The following is a 21,108-nucleotide window of genomic DNA, read 5'->3' as shown; positions in this document are numbered from 1 at the left end:
CATGGAAAAAAGGGCACGCATGCGCAGATGGTGTTTTTACTTCCGCGCCGCTATATCGCGGATAATCTATTTTCGCGGGAGGTCTTGGAACGTAACCCCTGCGAAAATCGAGAAATCACTGTATATTGAAAAAGTCACATTTAAATGTTCTTCCCTCTTAACTGTATCATTTAAAAAAAATAAAATTAAAAAAGAACTATTTTCCTATACGGAGGATTCTGGTAACTAACTCCAAAATCTTATTTCAAATTTACTCGGATACTTACTTAATTTGTGACTTTATAAAATCAATGTTTTAATCACCCTTTGGTAGTTTATTTAAAAAAACAACAACAACCCAGTCCTGGATGTTGTAAAAACCTGCCAGTGAAAAGATTCCTAAATAGCTCAAAACGATTAGAAAAGTTTGTGAACTCATTGTCCTTAAAAAGCAGCAAAAGTAGGTTGAGCAAGTTATTAATTTCCTTGTCTCCCAGAGCTCTAAACCCACCAGAGATGTCTAATTTATGGTCTACTTGCAAGAAGCAATTGTTTGAGAGGAGTTTGCATAGACAATCTTTTTTTTAATTTTTTTTGTCAAGCATATATAAGATTACAGTAAAAATATAAACATGTATACATGAGATGGTGTTGAGTACATGGGAACATTAGGACAAGGATGGTAGGCACATTGGTGTGCTTATGCACTCCCCTTGCCGACTTCTTAGGCCATTTTTTGACTTTCGTTCATCACTTTTTAGTGGAGTTGTCTTCAGTTTGCCATTTCTGGAAATCAGGACTGTGGATTCAGGGTAGCAATTTCACTTCAGGGGTAAAATTCAGCAGGTTCTACCGAAACGGTAGTGGAAATTTTGAGTAGTTCGAAGAGCCAGCAAATACCACCTCTGGCTGGCCAGAATGGGGTGGGAATGAAATGGCAATATCTTCCCCTGGAGTGGGGAAGAAATAGGGATTTTGCAGTATCCTTCCCCTGGAGTGGGGAGGGAATGGAGATTTTGCAGTATCCTTCCTCTAGGGTGGAGAAGAAATGGGGATTTTGCAGTATCCTTCCCATGGAGTGGGGTGGAAATAGGGATTTTGCAATATTCTTCCCCTGGAATGGGGAGAGAAAGGAGATTTTGCAGTATCCTTTCCCAATGGGGATTTTGCAGTATCCTTCCTCGGGAGTGGGGATTTTGCAGTATCCTTCCTCAGGAGTGGGGAGGGAATGGGGATTTTACAGTATCCTTCTCCTGTCACGCCCACCAAGCCACGCCCACAGAACTGATATTTTTTTTAAAAAAATTACTCGTGTATAATTGCTTGCAATTGATTGCCTAAAGGGTTTCACTTCCTTGAGTGAAGACACCACGCTTCTCCCCCGCTTCCAACCTATCAGTTGATTTTATCTGTCACTAGGCAAAGAAGCAGTTGCAACATCAAAGCAGTCTTAGCTGTAGTAGATTCCCAAGAGCAGCTTTGATTTGTCACGCATGGCTTCACATGACCTAGTAAATCCTGAACACCACCAGGGCCGGGGCTCAGATCAACGGTGAAATCTACTTATCTTCCCTACTAGCTTCGCTCGCGTGCCTTTTCACCTACGCTCTTCCTGTGCGCGTGCTTTTTCACCCTCTGTGCATGCGCAGAATGCTTTGTGCATACACAGGTTAAACAAAATGGCGACGTCTGGGCGGGTGGGTGGAGCTGCATTACTTCCGCTACCAGTTCTCTGAACCACCTGCCGCCGCCACTACTGATATGCCCGTACTGGGCTGATCCAGTACTATTTCACCCCCGGCTCACCTAGCTTAAAACGAAACTAGCTAAATTATGTGATGGTCAGTACGTTAATGTGAAAGAACATGAGTCTTCTACCAAATGGGGTGAGGGAGGAACAAGCGTTTTAGCTTCCAGTTTGTATTTTTGGAAGTTGTTTGCACAGGTGATGCAATGGTGGAAATGCATCATCATAGAAACCACCCAGGAGAGTCAAACTTTGCAACACCTTGATTGTCATAGAGTTGATGTCAAGAGGAAGGTGACAACATCTGAATATAGCTCATGTGTCTGGAACCCACACTGCATATCGGACAGTAATACAATTGAGCAATTCCAAATATATTTTATGAGAAGAGTCCTCCATTCCTCTGTTTGCAACAGAATACCTTATTTTATTTATTTATTATTTATTTATTTATTATTTAGATTTGTATGCCGCCCCTCTCCGAAGACTTAGTATATTACCAGGCTTGAAATTCTGGGCTTAGAAAACTTAGAACCATGCCGCCTTCGATCTGACCTAAGTGTAGTGTACAAAATTATCTGCTACAATGACTACTTCAGCTTCAGTCACAACAATACACAAGCGCACAATAGATACAAACTCAAAGTGAACCTCTCCAAACTTGATTGCAGAAAATAGGACTTCAGCAACAGAGTGGCTAATGCCTGGAATGCACTACCGGACTCTGTGGTTTCTTCTCCAATCCCCCAAATTTTAACATTAGACTGTCTACTGTTGACCTCACCGCCATTCCTAAGATATCTGTAAGGGGCGTGTAAAAGCGCACCATTGGGCCTACCGTCCCTGTCCAAATGTTCCCTTTTATTTGTACCCATCTTATGTCTTCAAATGTTATGCTTATGTATACTGCTCAAAAAAATAAAGGGAACACTTAAATAACACAATATAACTCCAAGTAAATCGAACTTCTGTGAAATCAAACTGTCCGCTTAGGAAGCAACACTGATTGACAATCAATTCCACATGCTGTTGTGCACATTCAACTTTGTACAGAACAAAGTACTCAATGAGAATATTTCATTCATTCAGATCTAGGATATGTTCTTTGAGTGTTCCCTTTATTTTTTTTTGAGCAGTATATATTAACAAATATGTACTTGACTAAGTAAATAAGTAAGTAAGTAAGTGTAGACTGTATCATGAACTGGTCATCCAACACTTACCAAATATAGAAACACAGACCAGTAAGAACATGCTCTCTTGATCTTCAGTAGCAACAGGCAGGATAATTGATTGTGATGTTGGTAATGCATTAGACGACTACAAGCTGTTCTACCAATGGCATTGCACTCCCGCCAGGCTCGCTATGATTTATCCCAGCATACTTGCTGGAAATGCAAAAAGGAACACGGAACTTACTATCATTTATGGTGGTCATGTCCATTGGCACAAAATTATTACTCAAAAATTAAGAGAAGAATAAAAGAAATATCGCAATGTGCATTAGAGCTGAAACCGAAGACATATATTAGGTCTTGTTAGAGGACAATACCCAAAACCAAAATACAACTTTTCATCCACATTATAACCGCAGCTGGACTAGCATACGCACAAATTTGGAAAGATAAAAATCTCCCAACAGACAACATAGTCATTAGTAAACTCATGGACTGCGCCAAAATGTCCAGACTCACATTCGAATTACAAAACAAAAAAGAGAAAGATTTCTAAACGATATGGGAAAACCTTTACAAATGGTTAGAAACAAGAAGAAATAACTGAATAAATAAACCATATAAAGATATATTTCAAAACTATAAATATTAAACGCATAAATAGTGGACAATATAGATAAAGTAATTATGATGTTTGTATAGTCTGCTTTTTGAACTATCAGAAATATAAAGAAAGAAAATAAGGATTTGCTCTTTCCTTAAAAAAAAAATCTTTTCTTTGTTTTTTCTTCCCCTTCTTTCTCTCTCCTTTCTCTTCTTTCCCTTTTTATTTGTATGTTTGTATTGTTTTTTAACCTTTTCTAAATTGTATTGTTTTTTTATATGTCAATAAATAAAAATAGACGACTACAAGCATGAACTAACTCTATATTACAAGCATGAACTAACTCTATATTACAAGCATGAACTAACTCTATATTACAATTGAGAAAAGATTTAGAAAGTCAAAGAGACAGAGAAGCGTCCGATCCTTCCAATGGTTTCGGATTCAGGATTTATCATTAGCTGTGAGTTTTGATGAGTCACTTGACAAGCTTTAGTTCAATACAAACATTCATCATATCTCCTTGTTTGTTCATATGTACCGAAGGATTAGACTTTCTGCATGCATGAAAACATTAGTTTATGAATGTTGAAGTGAAAGTTAGCTGGCGGAAAAACAGGTCTGGCAGTGTCCTTCCCAGGAAAATATATATATATTTGCTTTCTACTTTTACATAACAGAGATTATCCCTCAAGGGATTTCCTTAAGGAGATTCTAACGCAGGAGGAAGCTAATTCCCTGGAACTATGGATCACCAAAAACAAACGCAGATGACAGAGGCAAAGAGGTAAAAGGACAGGAATTTTAAATAGACTAAGTAATACGGGAAATAAAAAAACCTTGCTCCATTCAATCTTCCTTACCAATTTAGGTTCACCTGTTAATGAGATGGATGAAATACTCCTTTTAAACAGATGTAATTCTGATTTTTAAAACACATCTGCCTTATACTTTATTGAGTCCTGGCTAAATGAGGAAATTGAGGACAATTCAGGCTGAAGCCATTTTAGAAACATAGAAACATAGAAGACTGACAGCAGAAAAAGACCTCATGGTCCATCTAGTCTGCCCTTATAGTATTTCCTGTGTTTTATCTTAGGATGGATATATGTTTATACCAGGCATGTTTAAATTCAGTTACTGTGGATTTACCAACCACGTCTGCTGGAAGTTTGTTCCAAGGATCTACTACTCTTTCAGTGAAATAATATTTCCTCACGTTGCTTTTGATCTTTCCCCCAACTAACTTCAGATTGTGTCCCCTTGTTCTTGTGTTCACTTTCCTATTAAAAACACTTCCCTCCTGAACCTTATTTAACTCTTTAACATATTTAAACGTTTCGATCATGTCCCCCCTTTTCCTTCTGTCCTCCAGACTATACAGATTGAGTTCATTAAGTCTTTCCTGATACGTTTTAGGCTTAAGACCTTCCACCATTCTTGTAGCCCGTCTTTGGACCTGTTCAATTTTGTCAATATCTTTTTGTAGGTGAGGTCTCCAGAACTGAACACAGTATTCCAAATGTGGTCTCACCAGCGCTCTATATAAGGGGATCACAATCTCCCTCTTCCTGCTTGTTATACCTCTAGCTATGCAGCCAAGCATCCTACTTGCTTTTCCTACTGCCCGACCACACTGCTCACCCATTTTGAGACTGTCAGAAATCACTACCCCTAAATCCTTCTCTTCTGAAGTTTTTGCTAACACAGAACTGCCAATGCAATACTCAGATTGAGGATTCCTTTTCCCCAAGTGCATTATTTTACATTTGGAAACATTAAACTGCAGTTTCCATTGCTTTGACCATTTATCTAGTAAAGCTAAATCATTTACCATATTACAGACGCCTCCAGGAATATCAACCCTATTGCACACTTTAGAGTCATCGGCAAATAGGCAAACCTTCCCTACCAAACCTTCCCCTATGTCACTCACAAACATATTAAAAAGAATAGGACCCAGAACAGACCCTTGTGGCACACCGCTTGTAACCTGTCTCTGCTCAGAATACTCGCCATTAACATTTTAATTGGGGATCTTCGGCCTGCCACACTTTATAGTATTTTAATGTACATTCTTTACTGTGGGAATTTGGGGGGGGGGGGAATTGCATGAAGGCTGTCTGTGTGTAGTCATAACAAATTATTTCTAGTCAGTCAAGGTAATCCTTTGTCTTCGCACTCTTGCACCTGCACAGGAGATGGATAGATTCTTGCTCGGTTGGCATTTGAAGATTGGTCAACGTGATGGAATTAGGGATGTAGAGATAAAGACTTGAACTTTCAACTGGGTGGAGAAACCCCTGGGACTTCAGATTCAGGTTTCTCCCAGATGCGCCAACCTAGTTCTGCTAATAAATTGGAATTTTGAGGAATACTTTGCCTCGGACTCTAATTTCGTTTTGGATGCTATTTGAAACCCTGACACTAACCTGAATCTCTCCACTGGGGCGAATCATAATATCAAATACTGAAATTTGTTCTTTCTGTGCCCTTTTAAAAAAGAAAAATACTGTATGGCAAATGCTAATAACGTTCATTAGAAAGATGAAAAACAAGTTGGAATGTCATGAATATATGCATGGTTTTATCATCTACAAATCTCAATTTATATAAAAGATACTACAGTACAATCTTCCACTTAACCATTGAGCTTGTTTATTTATTGGATTTATTTCCTTCTCTCCTTTATTTTATACAATACAAAAGGGAGTACATAATGTTCCTCCTAAAATAACAGTCCCACCGTTGGGTTTCTCGGGCAGAGAATGTCCAAATTTACTTAGCTTTTATGCCTAAGAAAGGATTTGAATGCACATGACTGAATCCCATTTGCAGCCTAAATTCTACAGCCTGTTGTTACCTCACAATGTGAATTTAAACTGAAATAGGTGAAAATGTGCCCTGTATTTAGATAAATGTGCTTTGGGTTTCTAATCCTCGGTGTATTGTGACGAATATTTCGAACAAAAACTTGTTTTTGTTCCTATGTTTGAATTTATTTATTTATTTATTTATTTATTTATTTATTTATTTATTTATTTATTTATTTATTTATTTATTTATTTATTTATTTATTTTCTTAGATTTGTATGCCGCCCCTCTCTGTAGACTCGGGGCGGCTAACAACAGTAACAAACAGCATGTAACAAATCTAATGTTTAAAATAATTAAAAAACCCTTATTAAAACCAAACATACACACAAACATACCATGCATAAACTGTATAGGCCTAGGGGGAAAAGGGTAGTTCAGTTCCCCCAAGCCTGACGACAGAGGTGGGTTTTGAGGAGCTTACGAAAGGCAAGGAGGGTGGGGGCAATTCTGATCTCCGGGGGGAGCTGGTTCCAGAGGGTCAGGGCCACCACAGAGAAGGCTTTTCCCCTGGGTCCCGCCAGACGACATTGTTTAGTTGACGGGACCCGAAGATCGACTCTGTGGGACCTAACCGGTCGCTGGGATTCGTGCGGCAGAAGGCGGACCTGGATGTATTCTGATCCGATGCCATGAAGGGCTTTATAGGTCATAACCAACACTTTATGGTTCAGCCAGAGATTCAGACTGGATTTGGCCTTTTCGTCCACTTATTAAATCCTTCTCAAGGATCTGCAATTGGCAGATGTGGATGCTTGATGCTGTTAAAAGGGTCTGAATTAATTATAATTGTTATCTCTTTTATTCACTAAACAAGGGACTCTGTCAACTGAACATTTAAAAATGTGTCACAAATACCATTGACTGGTGCTAATGGTTTACTGTGTATATGGATTGCTGCCAGTGTTTGTAGTTCCACTGGTGTTATTGCAGGAAGCTGCAATTGTTGTTGTTCTTTTTCTCCTTATTATTTTATTCACAAAAACAGTAATACACACCAAACAAGACTTATATGCTGAATTTCATATCAAAATACAACAAGTTGAACACTTCCCAAGCTGTGAGAAGGACTGTGTATTTTCATGATATGCGCAGATCCAAGTATGGTGGCCTTTTGCATCTGACAGATCATGATTTTGTTAATGTTTACTGTTTTCAAATGGCGGCTGAGGTCTTTAGACACAGCACCCAGTGTGCCGATTACCACTGAGACCACCTGTACTGGTTTATACCAGAGTCGATATATATATCTATAAACTACAGTAAAACTAATTGAACCAAACATCTCGCTTAGCAATATAAACGCTGGCCTCCATTGTGGAAATTTAAGTGGGATATTACCTATATTTAGTTGTCTGCTAATACGATAGGACTGAGCGCTATCTGCAACAAAAGATGAGAGTTCTTAATATTTTGCATTTGGGAAAGAACTGGTCTTCGGAGTCGAAAGAGAAGACAAAGGAAGGATTTAGTGTGCGCCACTTGGCTAGCCTCTTTCTGCGTTGCAGAACCAGTTATTTCCTCCTGAGCTCATAGAATTTGCACAGAATGTGTAATTTGGCCTCAGGTCTTCTCATTCATAGCTTGCCAGGAGATGCGGAGATCCTGCTTGGAGAACAGCACTACTTAAGTCGGAGGGATTAAAAAAGGAGAGGTGATATTCACTTACTTTCCCTATCGGTTTGCAAATGTTAGTGTGTGGCTTGCACTCATGCAAGTGGCTTGAAAACACGGCTAAATAGGGCAACATGGGGCCGGAGTGGGGGGATAACTGGAACCGCCTGCTACTGCACGAATCCCAGCGACCGATAGACCGAAGTTGGCCTTCTCCGGGTCCCGTCAACTAAACAATGTCATTTGGCGGGCCCCAGGGGAAGAGCCTTCTCTGTGGCGGCCCTGGCCCTCTGGAATCAACTCCCCCTGGAGATTAGAACAGCCCGCACCCTCCTTGTCTTTCGCAAATTACTCAAGACCCACCTATATCGCCAGGCATGGGGGAACTGAGATACCTTCCCCTGGCTTTTATATTTTATGTTTGGTATGTGTTGTATGGTTTTAATTGTTGGGGTTTTATATATCTTTTCTTTTAATATTAGATTTGTTCACTGTTATATTGTTTTTATTAATGTTGTGAGCCGCCCCGAGTCTTCAGAGAGGGGCGGCATACAAATCTAATAAATTGAATTGAATTGAACCTGCCTTCCATTAAGGACCTGTATACTGCACGATTCAAAAAGAGGGCCATGAAAATATTTACCCCTACCTTCAAAACGATGCTATAGAACAGTGATTTTCAACCTTTTTTGAGCCGCGGCACATTTTTTACATTTACGAAACCCTGGGGCACATTGAGCGGGGGGGGGGGGGGGCGCTAAAAAAAGTTTTGACAAAAAAATTCTCTCTCTCTCTCTTCCTCCCCTTCGCTCTATTTCTTTCTCCCTCCCTCTTTCTCTCCCTTCCTTCCTTCTTTCTCCCTCTCCATCTCTCTTTCTTTCTCTTCTTTCCTTCCTCTCTTTTTTGCTCTCTTTCTCTCTCCCTCCCTCTTTCTCTCCCTTCCTTCCTCTTTCTTTCTCTCTCTCTCTCTTTCTCTTGTTCTCTTTCTCTCTCTCTTGCTTTCTTTCTCTCTCTTGCTTTCTTTCTTTCTCTCTTGCTTTCTCTCTCTCTTGCTTTCTTTCTCTCTCTCTTGCTTTCTTTCTCTCTGAGCTTTGCGGCACACCTGACCATGTCTCGCGGCACACTAGTGTGCTGCGGCACACTGGTTGAAAAACACTGCTATAGAACACTGAATACCAACACAACTGAACACAAGAACAATTTCCCCCAAATGCCATTACTCTGCTAAACCAATAATCCTATCACCACTGTCACAATATTCACTAAAGGCTGCATTACTATTACTATTAGTCTCACCGTTCCTATCACCCATGTTCTCTCACTTATGACCGTAACTTGTTGCTTGTATTCTCACAATTTACTCTATATTAATATTATTTCCGGATTATTTAATTGTACCCTGTGACAATCATTAAGTGTTGTACCTCATGATTCTCGACAAATGTATCTTTTCTTTTATGTACATGGAGAGCATATGCACCAAAGACAAATTCCTTGTGTGTCCAAGCACACTTGGCCAATAAAGAATTCTATTCTATTCTTCTATTTATTCCATTATTCTATTGTATTCTGTTCTATTCTATTTTTCTATTCACTCCATTATTCTATTCTATTCTATTCTTCTATTTATTCCATTATTCTATTCTATTCTCTTTGTATTCATTCCATTCAATTATATTCCATTCCATTTCATCCCATCCCATTCTATTCTATCTATTCATTCCATTATTGTATTGTATTCTATGTGTAAACAGCCTCCCAGCACCTGAATTTTGATCACATGATCCTGGGACCACTACAAAGGTTGTTAAGTGTGAATTTAAAAGAAAAGGGCCTCCAGCTCCTTTTCCAGTGCCTTTGTCATTTCCAATGGTCACCAAACGACTGAACCGCCCTAAGTCGAGGACCACGTCTCCCTCTCTCCTCCCCTAATCCATCCATCCATCCATCCATCCTTTCCTTACTTCTTTCCCTTCTTTCCTTCCTTCCCTCTCTCCTCTACCCCTCCTCCTCCCTCAGCAGCTTCGCCTGAGAAGCAAGCGAGTTAAGGGCAACTGGTGGGGAAGGGGGCAGCTTACTTCTTTCCTCCCTCCCCTTCCTTCCCCTCCTTCTCTCTTTCCTTACTTCTTTCCCGTCCTCCCCCCTCTCTTTCCTTCCTTCCTTCCTCCCCTCCCTCTCCTTCTTTCCTTCTTCCTTTCAGTTCGTTCCATCCTTCTCCTTCCTTTCTTCTTTCCTTCTTTCTCTTCCTCGCTCCTTCCTTCCATCCCCTCCTTCCTTCCCTTCTCTTGTTCAACCCCCCTCCCTACCCTTACCAACTTCTCAGAAGCGAGCGAATTACGGGCAGCGGGGGCGGGGAGAGAGACAGCTTCGGCGTCATCACACCCGGCCGCGCATGCTCGTCGGAGCGGCAGCCTCTGCGGCTCGGAGGCGGTCTCCCGACGCCTGCGCGCTGGCTAACCCGGCCCGGGAGGCGGGAGCGGCAGCTCGACCGCCGCAGCGGCCGCCACACAACCGCCGCGCGAGTGGGCGGGGCCGAGCGGGCGGCGGTGGGCGGGGCGCGGCGGCTGGCTCGCGGGCTCCGCCGGGAGGGCGCCCATTGCGGAGCTGGAGGGTGCCGGCTCCGCCGCCCCGATGAGCTCCAACGGCCCCCCGGCACCGGCGGGAGGCGGCGGCCGGCCCAGGCGGCTCCTCTGGCGGCCGCCGCCTCTGCTGCTCCTCCTGTTGCTGTTCCTGCTGCTCTCACTGTTCCCGCTGTCCCCGCCGGCGTCTCAAGCGGATGCCGTGTTGCCAGTCCCGGCTAAGCCGGCCGGACGTTGTCCGTCGTCGGGGAACAAGCAGCGAAGCAGCCCGGCGAAGGCTTCTCCTGCCGAAAGGCGCCTGCCAGGGACCGGTAAGCTTCGGAGACGCCGGGTGGGCGGACACGTGTCAAGGCCGACGTGTGCACCGGACGCGGCTGCCACGTCATGGCGGGGCCCGGACGGGGCGGGCAGGCGGGGATGCGGATGTGTCTCCGTGTGTTTGTGTGTGGGGGGGAAGGTGCTTCGGGCTCTTTGTCCCCCCCCGCATCCCCAAGAGGGATGACCGGACACGGGTGTTGCGGGTTCGGGTAGGTGGGTTGGCCGGGTGGGTGACCCGTGCGGGCAGAGAGGGACAGGAAAAGAAAGCGGACGGTGTGCGCAGAAAAAGCTGGTTCCTTTAAGATAGAGAGATGAGAGAGAGGGAGATGATAGATGGATAGATAGATGAAAGAGATGACAGACAGATAGATAGATGATAGATAGATGATAGATAGATAGATAGATAGATAGATAGATAGATAGGTGAAAGATGATAGACAGGTAGATGAAAGAGAAGATAAGTAGGTAGATAGATAGATAGATAGATAGATAGGTGAAAGATGATAGACAGGTAGATGAAAGAGAAGATAAGTAGGTAGGTAGGTAGGTAGATAGATAGATAGATAGGTGAAAGATGATAGACAGGTAGATGAAAGAGAAGATAAGTAGGTAGGTAGATAGATAGATAGATAGATAGATAGGTGAAAGATGATAGACAGGTAGATGAAAGAGAAGATAAGTAGGTAGGTAGGTAGATAGATAGATAGATAGATGATAGATAAATGAAAGATGACAGATAGATAGATGAAAGATGATAGATCGATAGATGAAAGGGTGAAAGAGATGATAGATGAGATAGATAGATGATAGATAAATGAAAGATCACAGATAGATGAAAGATGATAGATAGGTGAAAGAGATGATAGATAGATAGATAGATAGATAGATAGATAGATAGATAGATGAGTGGGAGAGGGAGATGGAAAAATAATACACTGGAGGTGACAGGTATTGGAGAAGAGAAAATAACAGATTTATAGAGGCATTGGTTGATAGAGATGAGAGGTAGATAAAAGACAGATGAGAGGTAGGTAGATAGCTAGCTAAATGATAGACAGGTATTGGAGAAGGTAAAGAAATAGAGATGGAGAGAGATATTGGAGATGATAGAGAAACAGGTATAGATGGATGATGATAGACGATAGAGATGGTAGATGGATATCTATCAGAGATAGATGAAAGAGATGAGAGAGATAATAGATAGGTATTTATAAATGTAGGTACATAGACGATAGACAGACAGACATGTATTGGAGAAGACAGACATTGGAGATGATAGCTAGATAGGTATCGATAGATAAATATCAATACCAAGATAAAGAATTAGATATAGAAAAACTAGATGGGTGGGTGCGTGCGTGCATGCATACATACATACATACATAGATGATAGAGATGATAGATAGATGATAGATTATCTATGAGAGATGGATAGATGAGACATAGATGAGAGAGATTATTTATTATTTATTAATTACATTTCCATGCTGCCCTTCTCCCAGTGACTCAGGGCGGCATAGAAATATAGATAGATAGATAGGATAGGATAGGATAGGATAGGATAGGATGGATGGATGGATGGATGGATGGATAGATAGATAGATAGATAGATAGATAGATAGGATAGATAGATTAGATAGATAGATAGATAGATAGATAGATAGATAGATAGATAGATAGATAGATAGATAGATAGATGTAGGACGGATGGTGTGTGTGTATGTGTGGGTGATAATCCCTTGGGGTTGTCTGAAAGATCCTTTTCAGGGCTAGTAATGCTTCTTCTGGGGTTTCTCCATTGCAACGACTGCTCCAATACAAATTTTCAAGACGCCTGGTCGGTCCCCCCCCCCCCTTTCCTTTCCTTCCTTCCTTGAAAGGAGCTGATTTTTTTTTTCTCCCCTAGCCACGCTACTGCTTTTGCTTTTCCCTGCCAGCCCCTTGACTTCTGCTCCTGGTTCTTTTTCGCCCCCCCTCCATGCAGTTGTGAGGTTTGTGTGTGTGTGTGTGTGTGGGGAGACTCAAGAACAACAGCAGCACCAGCAACCTCAGCAACAGCAATGCGCAAGTGACGCTTCTCCATCAAAGCTTCGGAACCCAAGTTGCTAGGAGAATCTTTACAGGATGTTCCTGGACAGGAATGCAATTTTTTGTGGGGTGGGGGTGGGGGGTGGATTGAGAGGGAAGGAAGAGAAGGAGGGGCAACGGACACCAGCACCTGCAGCCCTATTGGTGGGCGGTTGGGAGCAGCAGCCGCGGCCTTCAGCCCAACGGAAGGCACAACATCACACCAGGCATCGCTGGAGCATCTTTGAGGAAGGGCTGGTCTTGCCCGATCAACAGGAAGACTCCCTGGAAAGTGATGGAATTCAAACCCCGGGGAAACGGATTGGCCGTGTCCGTGTGTGTGTGTGCGTGTGTGTGTGTGTTGCCAATGAGGAGCTGGAATGCAGATTGTTTTTGTAGAAAATTAGCCAGGGTGGTGGAGATGAAGTTTGAGCCCCAAGCTATGGACTTGGGAATTTTATTTGGAGGGAAGGGAGTTTGAGCTTCCTGCAAATTCTGTTTGATTCCTGGGATCCACCCATCCTGAACAGGGAAGCTGTTTTCAAATGCCTTCTATATGTGTGTGTCTGTGTGTCTGTGTAAAATCAGCCTGTTATGTCCACACACCCGGCCTTGCCTGTTGGTCTTCTTTCCACGTATTGAGCAAGTTCAACCCTGTTTAGTTTTTAGTTGCTCTTTTTTAAAAAAAAGATCATATAAGGTGGGCTAGGTTCTGCCTCCTGCTGTTAGGTTATATTTATATATATCAACATGGTGGAAGCATTTCATACTGGTGGTGGTGGTGGTGGTAAAGCGTTTTTGATCTTGTTTTTATTTTGTTTCTTCAAAAGATTGAGGTTTTGCTTAGATGCATTCCTCCAACACCCAGTGTTAGATGTGAATTCTGGATTGGAAGCTGACCAGAAAGTTGTGTAAGCTGACAGTGAGTGCGGGTAAAAGTCCAAACAAAAGAAAAAGACGAATAACTTTCAATTTTTTAAAAGAATGTGTAAATTAATCAGCAAATATAAATCTGAATAAGAAAAATATATTTTGGGCTAGGACCATTTTAGGATGTGTTCTTTTATGCCCTAAGCGGGAAAAAAGCTTTAGTTTTTTCAGTCTGTTACAAAACACTGGTGCAGCCAAATTAGTGGCTTTAAGGTACTTAAAAGACACAGCCTTAAAACTCTTTTGGAGTGTAGTTAGATGAAATAGATTATTGCCAGTAAACACCACAATATGCTTTTATTGTTTAGCTTGGATAATTTTGCTTTTATTTTCTGCCCTGTTTTAAACTTTTCAAAATCACTTTTGAAAGAGGCCTTATAGTCCTTCCTTCCTTCCCTCCCTGCCTCCCAGCAGTCAGTGGTTCATTTTTTGATAATTTGATGTACATGTGTTTTTTTACATTCAGAGAGACAGACAGACAAACAGGGACCTTCCCTCCCTCGCTTCCTTCCTTTCTATTCCTATTTGGTTTTTTCTTCTTTACTCAGTTACCAAGTAACATAATAATTTTCTTTTTTGTTCCATTCTTGTTAAGTTTTTCTGGGAGATATTCATGAAAAGCCCTTAAAAGCCACATAAACATAATCTATTGGATCACTGGGTCTGCAGGCTCCTGTCAACAGTTAGAGAACTCTTAAGAAAATAGTTTTGCAGAAGTTGGTTTTTGTTTTTGTTTATCCTGACACTTCCTTATATAATGCTTTTACCAATATAGAGGAGTGAACATTAAGATAAGAAACCCGTAATTTCCTGCATCCTCTCTTGATCCCTTAAAAAAAAGATGTTGCATTGGCTGCTGTCCAGTCCTTTAGTACAACAGCTGATCTTCAAGATATGCCATATGCTTTTTGTTAAAAGATAACTAATTTCACATCTGCATTCTTTTATAATCCCATTTGGACCTAGGAACTTGTCCACTTTCAATTTTTCAGCAAACTTCAACTGCCTTGTGTTTTCACTCAAACACCCTTTCTAAAATCCCCAATTTAGAAACTGGCATCAAATAAAACTATTTAGTTGACTTTGCCTATTTTAGAAATCCTCTTGTTTTCTTGCCATCCATTGGTCTAAGCATGACCTTAGCTAGATTCCTGTTTTTGATATCTATTTCATTTGTTGTCATTTAAGTGGTTGACTTACTGTACATCCTTAATTTTTTTTAAAAAAAAATGCATTCTCATTCCCTTTCCCCAAATTTTCATTTTTGGTATTTTTCTTGATTATAGTGGGGCAAGAGTCTTATTTTTTGACAACAGTGGTAGCTATACATTACTTCATAACTGTGCTTTGGAACAACAGTGATAAAATCAACTTTCTTCACTGTAGAATAGAATAGAATAATAGGGGAGGGGAAGAGAGGGGAGGGGAGGGGAAGAGGGGGGGGAGAGGAGAAAAGAGAAGGGAAGAGATGGAAGGGACCTTGGAGATCTTCTAGTCCAACCCCCTGCTTAGGCAGAAAACCCTGTACCATTTGAGACAAATAGTTATCCAACAACTTCTTAAAAACTTCCAGTGTTGGAGCAATTCACAACTTCTGGAGATAAGCTGTTCCACGGATTAATTGTTTTAACTGTAAGGAAATTTCTCCTAAGTTCTAAGGGGCTTCTCACCTTGTTTAGTTTCCACCCATTGCTTCTTATTCTACCCTCAGGTTCTTTGGAGAATACCTTGACTTCATCAAACTAGACATACCTAGTTCCTGCAACTCTTCTTCATATGTTTTAGTCTCCAGTCCCCTAACCATCTTTGTTGATCTTCTCTGCACTTTTTCTAGAGTCTCCACATCTTTTTTTACATCATGGCGACCAAAACTGGATGTAGTACTCCAAGTGTGGCTTTACCAAGGCCTTATAAAATGGTATTAACTCTTCACGTGGTCTTGATTCTATCCCTCCGTTTATGCAGCCTAGAACTATATTGGCTTTTTTGGCAGCTGCTGCCCACTGCTGGGTCATATTTAAATGGTTGTCCACTAGGACTCCAACATCCCTCTCACAGTTACTAATCTTGAGCAAGGTACCGCATATTCTTTACTTACGCATTTTGTTTTGCTTGCCTAAATGTAGAAGGTTAATTTTTTCACCATTGAATTTCATTTTGTTAGATAGCGCCCAATATTCAAGTCTGTCTAGATCCTTCTGTATCTTGAGCCTATCTTCTGGAGTGTTGGCTATTTCTGCCAGCTTGGCGTTGTCTGCAAATTTGATGAGTTCTCCATCTATGCCCTCATCCAATCATTGATGAACATGTTGAAGAGTATTGGGCCTAAAACGGAGACTTGGGGTACTCCAGTGCACTCCCCCCATGTAGATGCAGTTCCATTGACAGCTGATGAGTTCATGTGCTATCAATAGAAAAATATCACTTAATGAACAATCGTTCATTTCAGTGATGCTCATGGAGCCTGTTCTGCTGGCAGGTAATTAGTCCAGGAAGACACACACCACACGATAAAAGGAAAACCCAAAAGTTTTTATAAACAGAAAAACAGAAACAGCTCCCTTTTTAAATATCAAAGGGATTTTCTGGTACACACAAGGCACAGGGTAAATGCAGTCCAATTGCTCACCCAATAACTGGGAAATTGAGTCCAATTCTAAAGTCCAGAGAGTCCACACACATAATCCTGAACAGCAGAAACCACGATCTTGACGAAACAATGAATCAGATAAACTGCCATGAGGCTAAAACTCCAGGCTGCACTTTTATCTGTAGCACTAATTACAGCAGCCCCACCCAACCACAGGTGGCCTCATTTTCTCTTGTAATAATCCTTCAGTTGTTGTCTCCTATGCATCACTCTACGCATGCGTGGATGTGTCATTAATTCTTGTTCAGAATCCAGGGATGATGCAGATGACTGATCTCCTCCTGGGCTGTCTGCCAAATTTCAGTGCTTAAAAACCTATGATTACAACAAAACTTCCCTGTCACTTACGCTTCCTTGGTCAGAGAAGACTTCATCGGCTGATTTTACTGGGATCAAAACAGGCCTGCGGCATTTGGCTGTCTCCCCCACATCCACCTCCACATCCCTTAGGGCAGGAGCTGGACCAGAGCTAACCACAACAGAGCCAGTCTTTTGGCTTTTTTGATTGACTTCTTTTATCCAGCTCCTGTAAGACAGGACCGTCTTTAGCAGCAAAATATGGAGGATACTATATATTGTATTTTTCTGAGTATAAGACACACCTTTTTCCTCCCTAAAAGAGGCTGAAAATTCAGGTGTGTCTTATACTCCGAATGAAGCTTTTTTTCAAAGCTTCCACCCCCCCAGCCCTAAATAGGTGCTAATGATCTTCCCGGCTCTTATCTTGCAGGTTCTTGTTATTCTCTGCAAATAATGTTTTCCAAGCCCTGTCTGCAGAGTTTTTTCATTGCTCTAACTTGCTCCAAATGTTTCTTTTCAGCCCTAACCAGGTACTAACGATGTTCTCAGCTCTTACCCACTTGCAAGATCTTTCATTGTTATTCTCTGCGAAGAATGTTTTCCAAGCTCTAAATCTTTGCAGGTTTTTTTTTTTCCATTGCTCTACTTGTTCAGAATTGTTCTTTCCAGCCCTAACCAGGTTCTAACAATGTTCCCAGCTTTTACTGGCTTGCAAGCTCTTTCATTGTTACTCTCTTCAAGTAAATTTTTTTAAAAGCCCTAACCAGGGGATAAAAAAATGTGCTAAAATTGACCAGACTAAGGACGTTAGCCAGATGAATATCTAGTAAGCAGATACTTTTCTCTATTTTCCTCCCCCCAAATTAAGGTGCGTCTTATACTCCGAAAAATACGGTATATATTAATCTATATAAATTTAATATGTGCTAATGATGAAATGGTCAAAGATTCATGCTTTTCCCCCTTCCATAATAATTTGGACTGTGGCAGAAATATAAAAGTAAGACCCCCTACTGAATAATAATGTCAACATTTTTCTTGATGCATGACCTTCATTTTAAAAATAATAGTTTTTATAGACTAATTTTAAACAAGGTTTGAGTTTGAGTGTCATTGTTTAATGCAGCTAATGAGTAGAAATGAGGGGGTGTTACATTTGCACACTTCTCCTTTTCTTATTATGTCTATTAATCCCAACTTCCCGGGTAATTGTGGTTGATATTAATATAATATTATTTTGCAAAATTGTTTTGCAAAATTCCCTGGGTGTCCTCCACTTCTGTGGCAAATATCTGGAATAAGTCAGCGTGAACAAAATCACAGTGTTGCATTTATAAAAATGTGATGCTAATATCAAAGAAACTATGTTACAGCTTCGTTTAGTAGCTGTACAAAAGAACAACAGTGTATGAATCCCAACAAAAACCATCCTAAAGGAGAAGACAGATAAGTTATGGGAAACTTCCAAGCTCATTGTAACTATATGGGAAAACAACACAAGAGCTGAAATCTCCATGTGAAATTACCCATTTTTTAATGTAAATATTAAATTAGAATTTGAAAGCTAGTTCAGCCCATGGATTAGCTTCTTTCGGACCCACCCATGCACACACCCTGTGTTCCTAAGGAATTAGACAGTTTTTATGTTTTTCACGGAGGACATAATTAACTTGCTTTTTCACTAAAATTATTGCTACAAAATGTATTATTATTATTATTATTATTATTATTATTATTATCATTATCATTATGAAGTTAGTTGGGGGAAAGATCAAAGGCAACATGAGAAAATATTATTTTACTGAAAGAGTAGTAGATCCTTGGAACAAACTTCCAGCAGACATGGTTGGTAAATCCACAGTAACCGAATTTAAACATGCCTGGGATAAACATATATCCATTGTAAGATAAAATATAGGAAATAGTATAAGGGCAGACTAGATGGACCATGAGGTCTTTTTCTGCCATCAGTCTTCTATGTTTCTATTATTATTATTATTATTATTATTATTATTATTATTATTATTATTATTATTTAGATTTGTATGCCGCCCTTCTCCGTAGACTGTAATGGCTTTAGGAAGGGATGGGATAAATGGAGGACAAGTCCTTTGAGGACTTGGCGGGCAGTTTATCTACAAACCCCAGTTTTACGGCAAAAATGGTGAAGTTGGATTTATTTGTTGCTGGACTAACAGCATTTCACAAAATTTGAAGACCAGAATCTGTTAAAAGTCTATTAAATAGAAGATTGGGCCTTGACCTGATCCATAAAGGGGTTGGTTTTTTGGTTTTTTGTTTTTGTTTATATTTATCAAAAGGGGAAAATCTCACCAACGTCATTGTTTACCAATAGTTCTTGGCAAACTAAAGGTAAAGCATTTTGAATTAGCAGCTACTTGATTTTGGATGGAAATTGCTCTCCTGATTAAGCAAGCAAGGTCTGCGTTGGACTTTTAACTGTCACAAAGCAGGACTTCATCGGATGCTATGCTTCTAAGCACTCCATTTTACAGTGTTTAAATTAAAATTAAAACACTCTTTTAAAAAAAAAACAATTAGTTAATGCCAGCCATAGGTTGTGCAGATCGCTGGAGAAGCTTATCACAGTATGACAATGCAAGGTAGTCCTTGAGTTACAACCGTTCACTTAATTATAACGGTACTGACTTTATTTTTCACATTTAATGACCGTTGGTAACATGATTCAAAATTCAGGTGTTTGACAGCTGACTCACAGGAACATTGTCTATGAGGTCATGATCAGTGGTGGGATTCAGATTTTTTTTACTACCGGTTCTGGGGGTATAGCTGGGTGGGTGTGGCTTGATGGGCGAGGCAGGTAAAGAATATGGCAAAATCCCCATTTCCTCCTGATCAGCTGGGACTCAGGAGAGTCAGAGGTGGAAGGGACCTTGGAGACTTTCTAGTCCAATCCCCTTCTCAGGCAGGAAACCCTATAGCAGTGATGACGAACCTATGGCACGGGTGCCACAAGTAGCACACAGAGCCATATCTACTGGTACGCGAACCGTTGCCCTAGCTCATCTCCAACATGCATGTGTGCCAGCCAGCTGAGTTTTGGCTCACATAGAGGCTCTGGGAGGGCGTTTTGGCTTCCAGAGAGCCTCCGTGGGAATGGGGCAGGGCGTTTTTATCCTTTGCTGGCTCCAGGAGCCTGGGAAGGGCAAAATATGAGCCTGCTGGGCCCACCAGAAGTTGGGAAACAGGCTGTTTCTGGCCTCCAGAGTGGGGACAGGGGAAGCTATTTTCACCCTCCCCAGGCTTTGAATTATGGGTGTGGGCACTCACGCATGTGTGATAGCATGCACGTATGCTCTTTCGGCACCCGATGGAAAAATGGTTCGCCATCACTGCCCTATAGCATTTCAGACAAATAGTTATTGAATCTCTTTTTAGAAACTTTCAATATGGGAGCATTCACAACTTCTGGAGGCAAGTTGTTCTGCTGATTAATTATTCTAACTGTCAGGAAATTTCTCCTTAGTTCTAGGTTGCTTTTTTCCTTGTTTAGTTTCCATCCATTGCTTCTTGTTGTGCCTTCAGGTACTTTGGAGAATAGTTTGACACTGTTTTCATTGTAGCAAGCCCTGAGATATCGGAAACACTGCTATCATGTCAACCCTAGTCCTTCTTTTTATTAAACTAGGCATGCCTAGTTCCAGCAACCATTCTTTATGTTTTAGCCTCCACCTTCGTTGTTCTTCTCTGCATTCTTTCCAGAGTTACAACATCTTTTTTACACCGTGCCGGCCAAAACTGGATGCAGTATTCCAAGTGTGGCCTTACCAATATCTCAGGGACCGTCTTCTGCTGCACGAATCCCAGCGACCAGTTAGGTCCCACAGAGTGGGTCTTCTCCGGGTCCTGTCAACTAAACAATGCCGCTTGGCGGGACCCAGGGGAAGAGCCTTCTCTGTGGCGGCCCCGGCCCTCTGGAACCAATTCCCCCCAGAGATTAGAATTGCCCCCACCCTCCTTGCCTTTCGTAAGCTGCTTAAAACCCACCTCTGCCGCCAGGCATGGGGGAATTGAGATACTCTTTCCCCCTAGGCCTTTACAATTTTATGCATGGTATGTCTGTATGTATGTTTGTTTTTTATAATAATGGGTTTTTAATTGCTTTTAGTATTGGATTATTATTGTATGCTGTCTTGTTATTGCTGTTAGCCACCCCGAGTCTCCGGAGAGGGGCAGCATATAAATCCAATAAATAAATAAAATAAATAAATAAAGCAATATCAACACTT

At 41.2% G+C, this 21,108-nt stretch overlaps 2 protein-coding genes across 3 annotated transcripts in view; both read left to right on the top strand.

The window, feature by feature from the left end:
• TBC1D19 (TBC1 domain family member 19) overlaps positions 1-5,832 on the top strand; it is a 92,461-nt gene extending 86,629 nt beyond the window's left edge. Inside the window, exon 21 of one of the 2 annotated variants that reach the window (XM_070757127.1) lies at positions 5,704-5,832. In XM_070757127.1, the coding sequence (XP_070613228.1) occupies positions 5,704-5,784 (81 nt within the window). In that variant the 3' untranslated portion in view covers positions 5,785-5,832. The remainder of the gene's footprint in view (positions 1-5,703) is intronic. The other variant, XM_070757129.1, reaches the window with a different exon arrangement.
• A 4,740-nt stretch (positions 5,833-10,572) lies between these two features.
• The window catches only part of STIM2 (stromal interaction molecule 2), a 114,066-nt gene continuing 103,530 nt past the window's right edge, over positions 10,573-21,108 (top strand). The window contains 1 exon segment of the mRNA XM_070756738.1: positions 10,573-10,883. Coding sequence (XP_070612839.1) covers positions 10,625-10,883 — 259 coding nt within the window. The 5' untranslated portion in view covers positions 10,573-10,624.

Source organism: Erythrolamprus reginae, chromosome 7 (genome assembly GCF_031021105.1).
Source record: "Erythrolamprus reginae isolate rEryReg1 chromosome 7, rEryReg1.hap1, whole genome shotgun sequence".
Classification (NCBI taxonomy): domain Eukaryota; kingdom Metazoa; phylum Chordata; class Lepidosauria; order Squamata; family Dipsadidae; genus Erythrolamprus; species Erythrolamprus reginae.
Note: the sequence above shows the minus strand (reverse complement) of the source record. Positions and strands in the feature narration are given on the sequence as shown.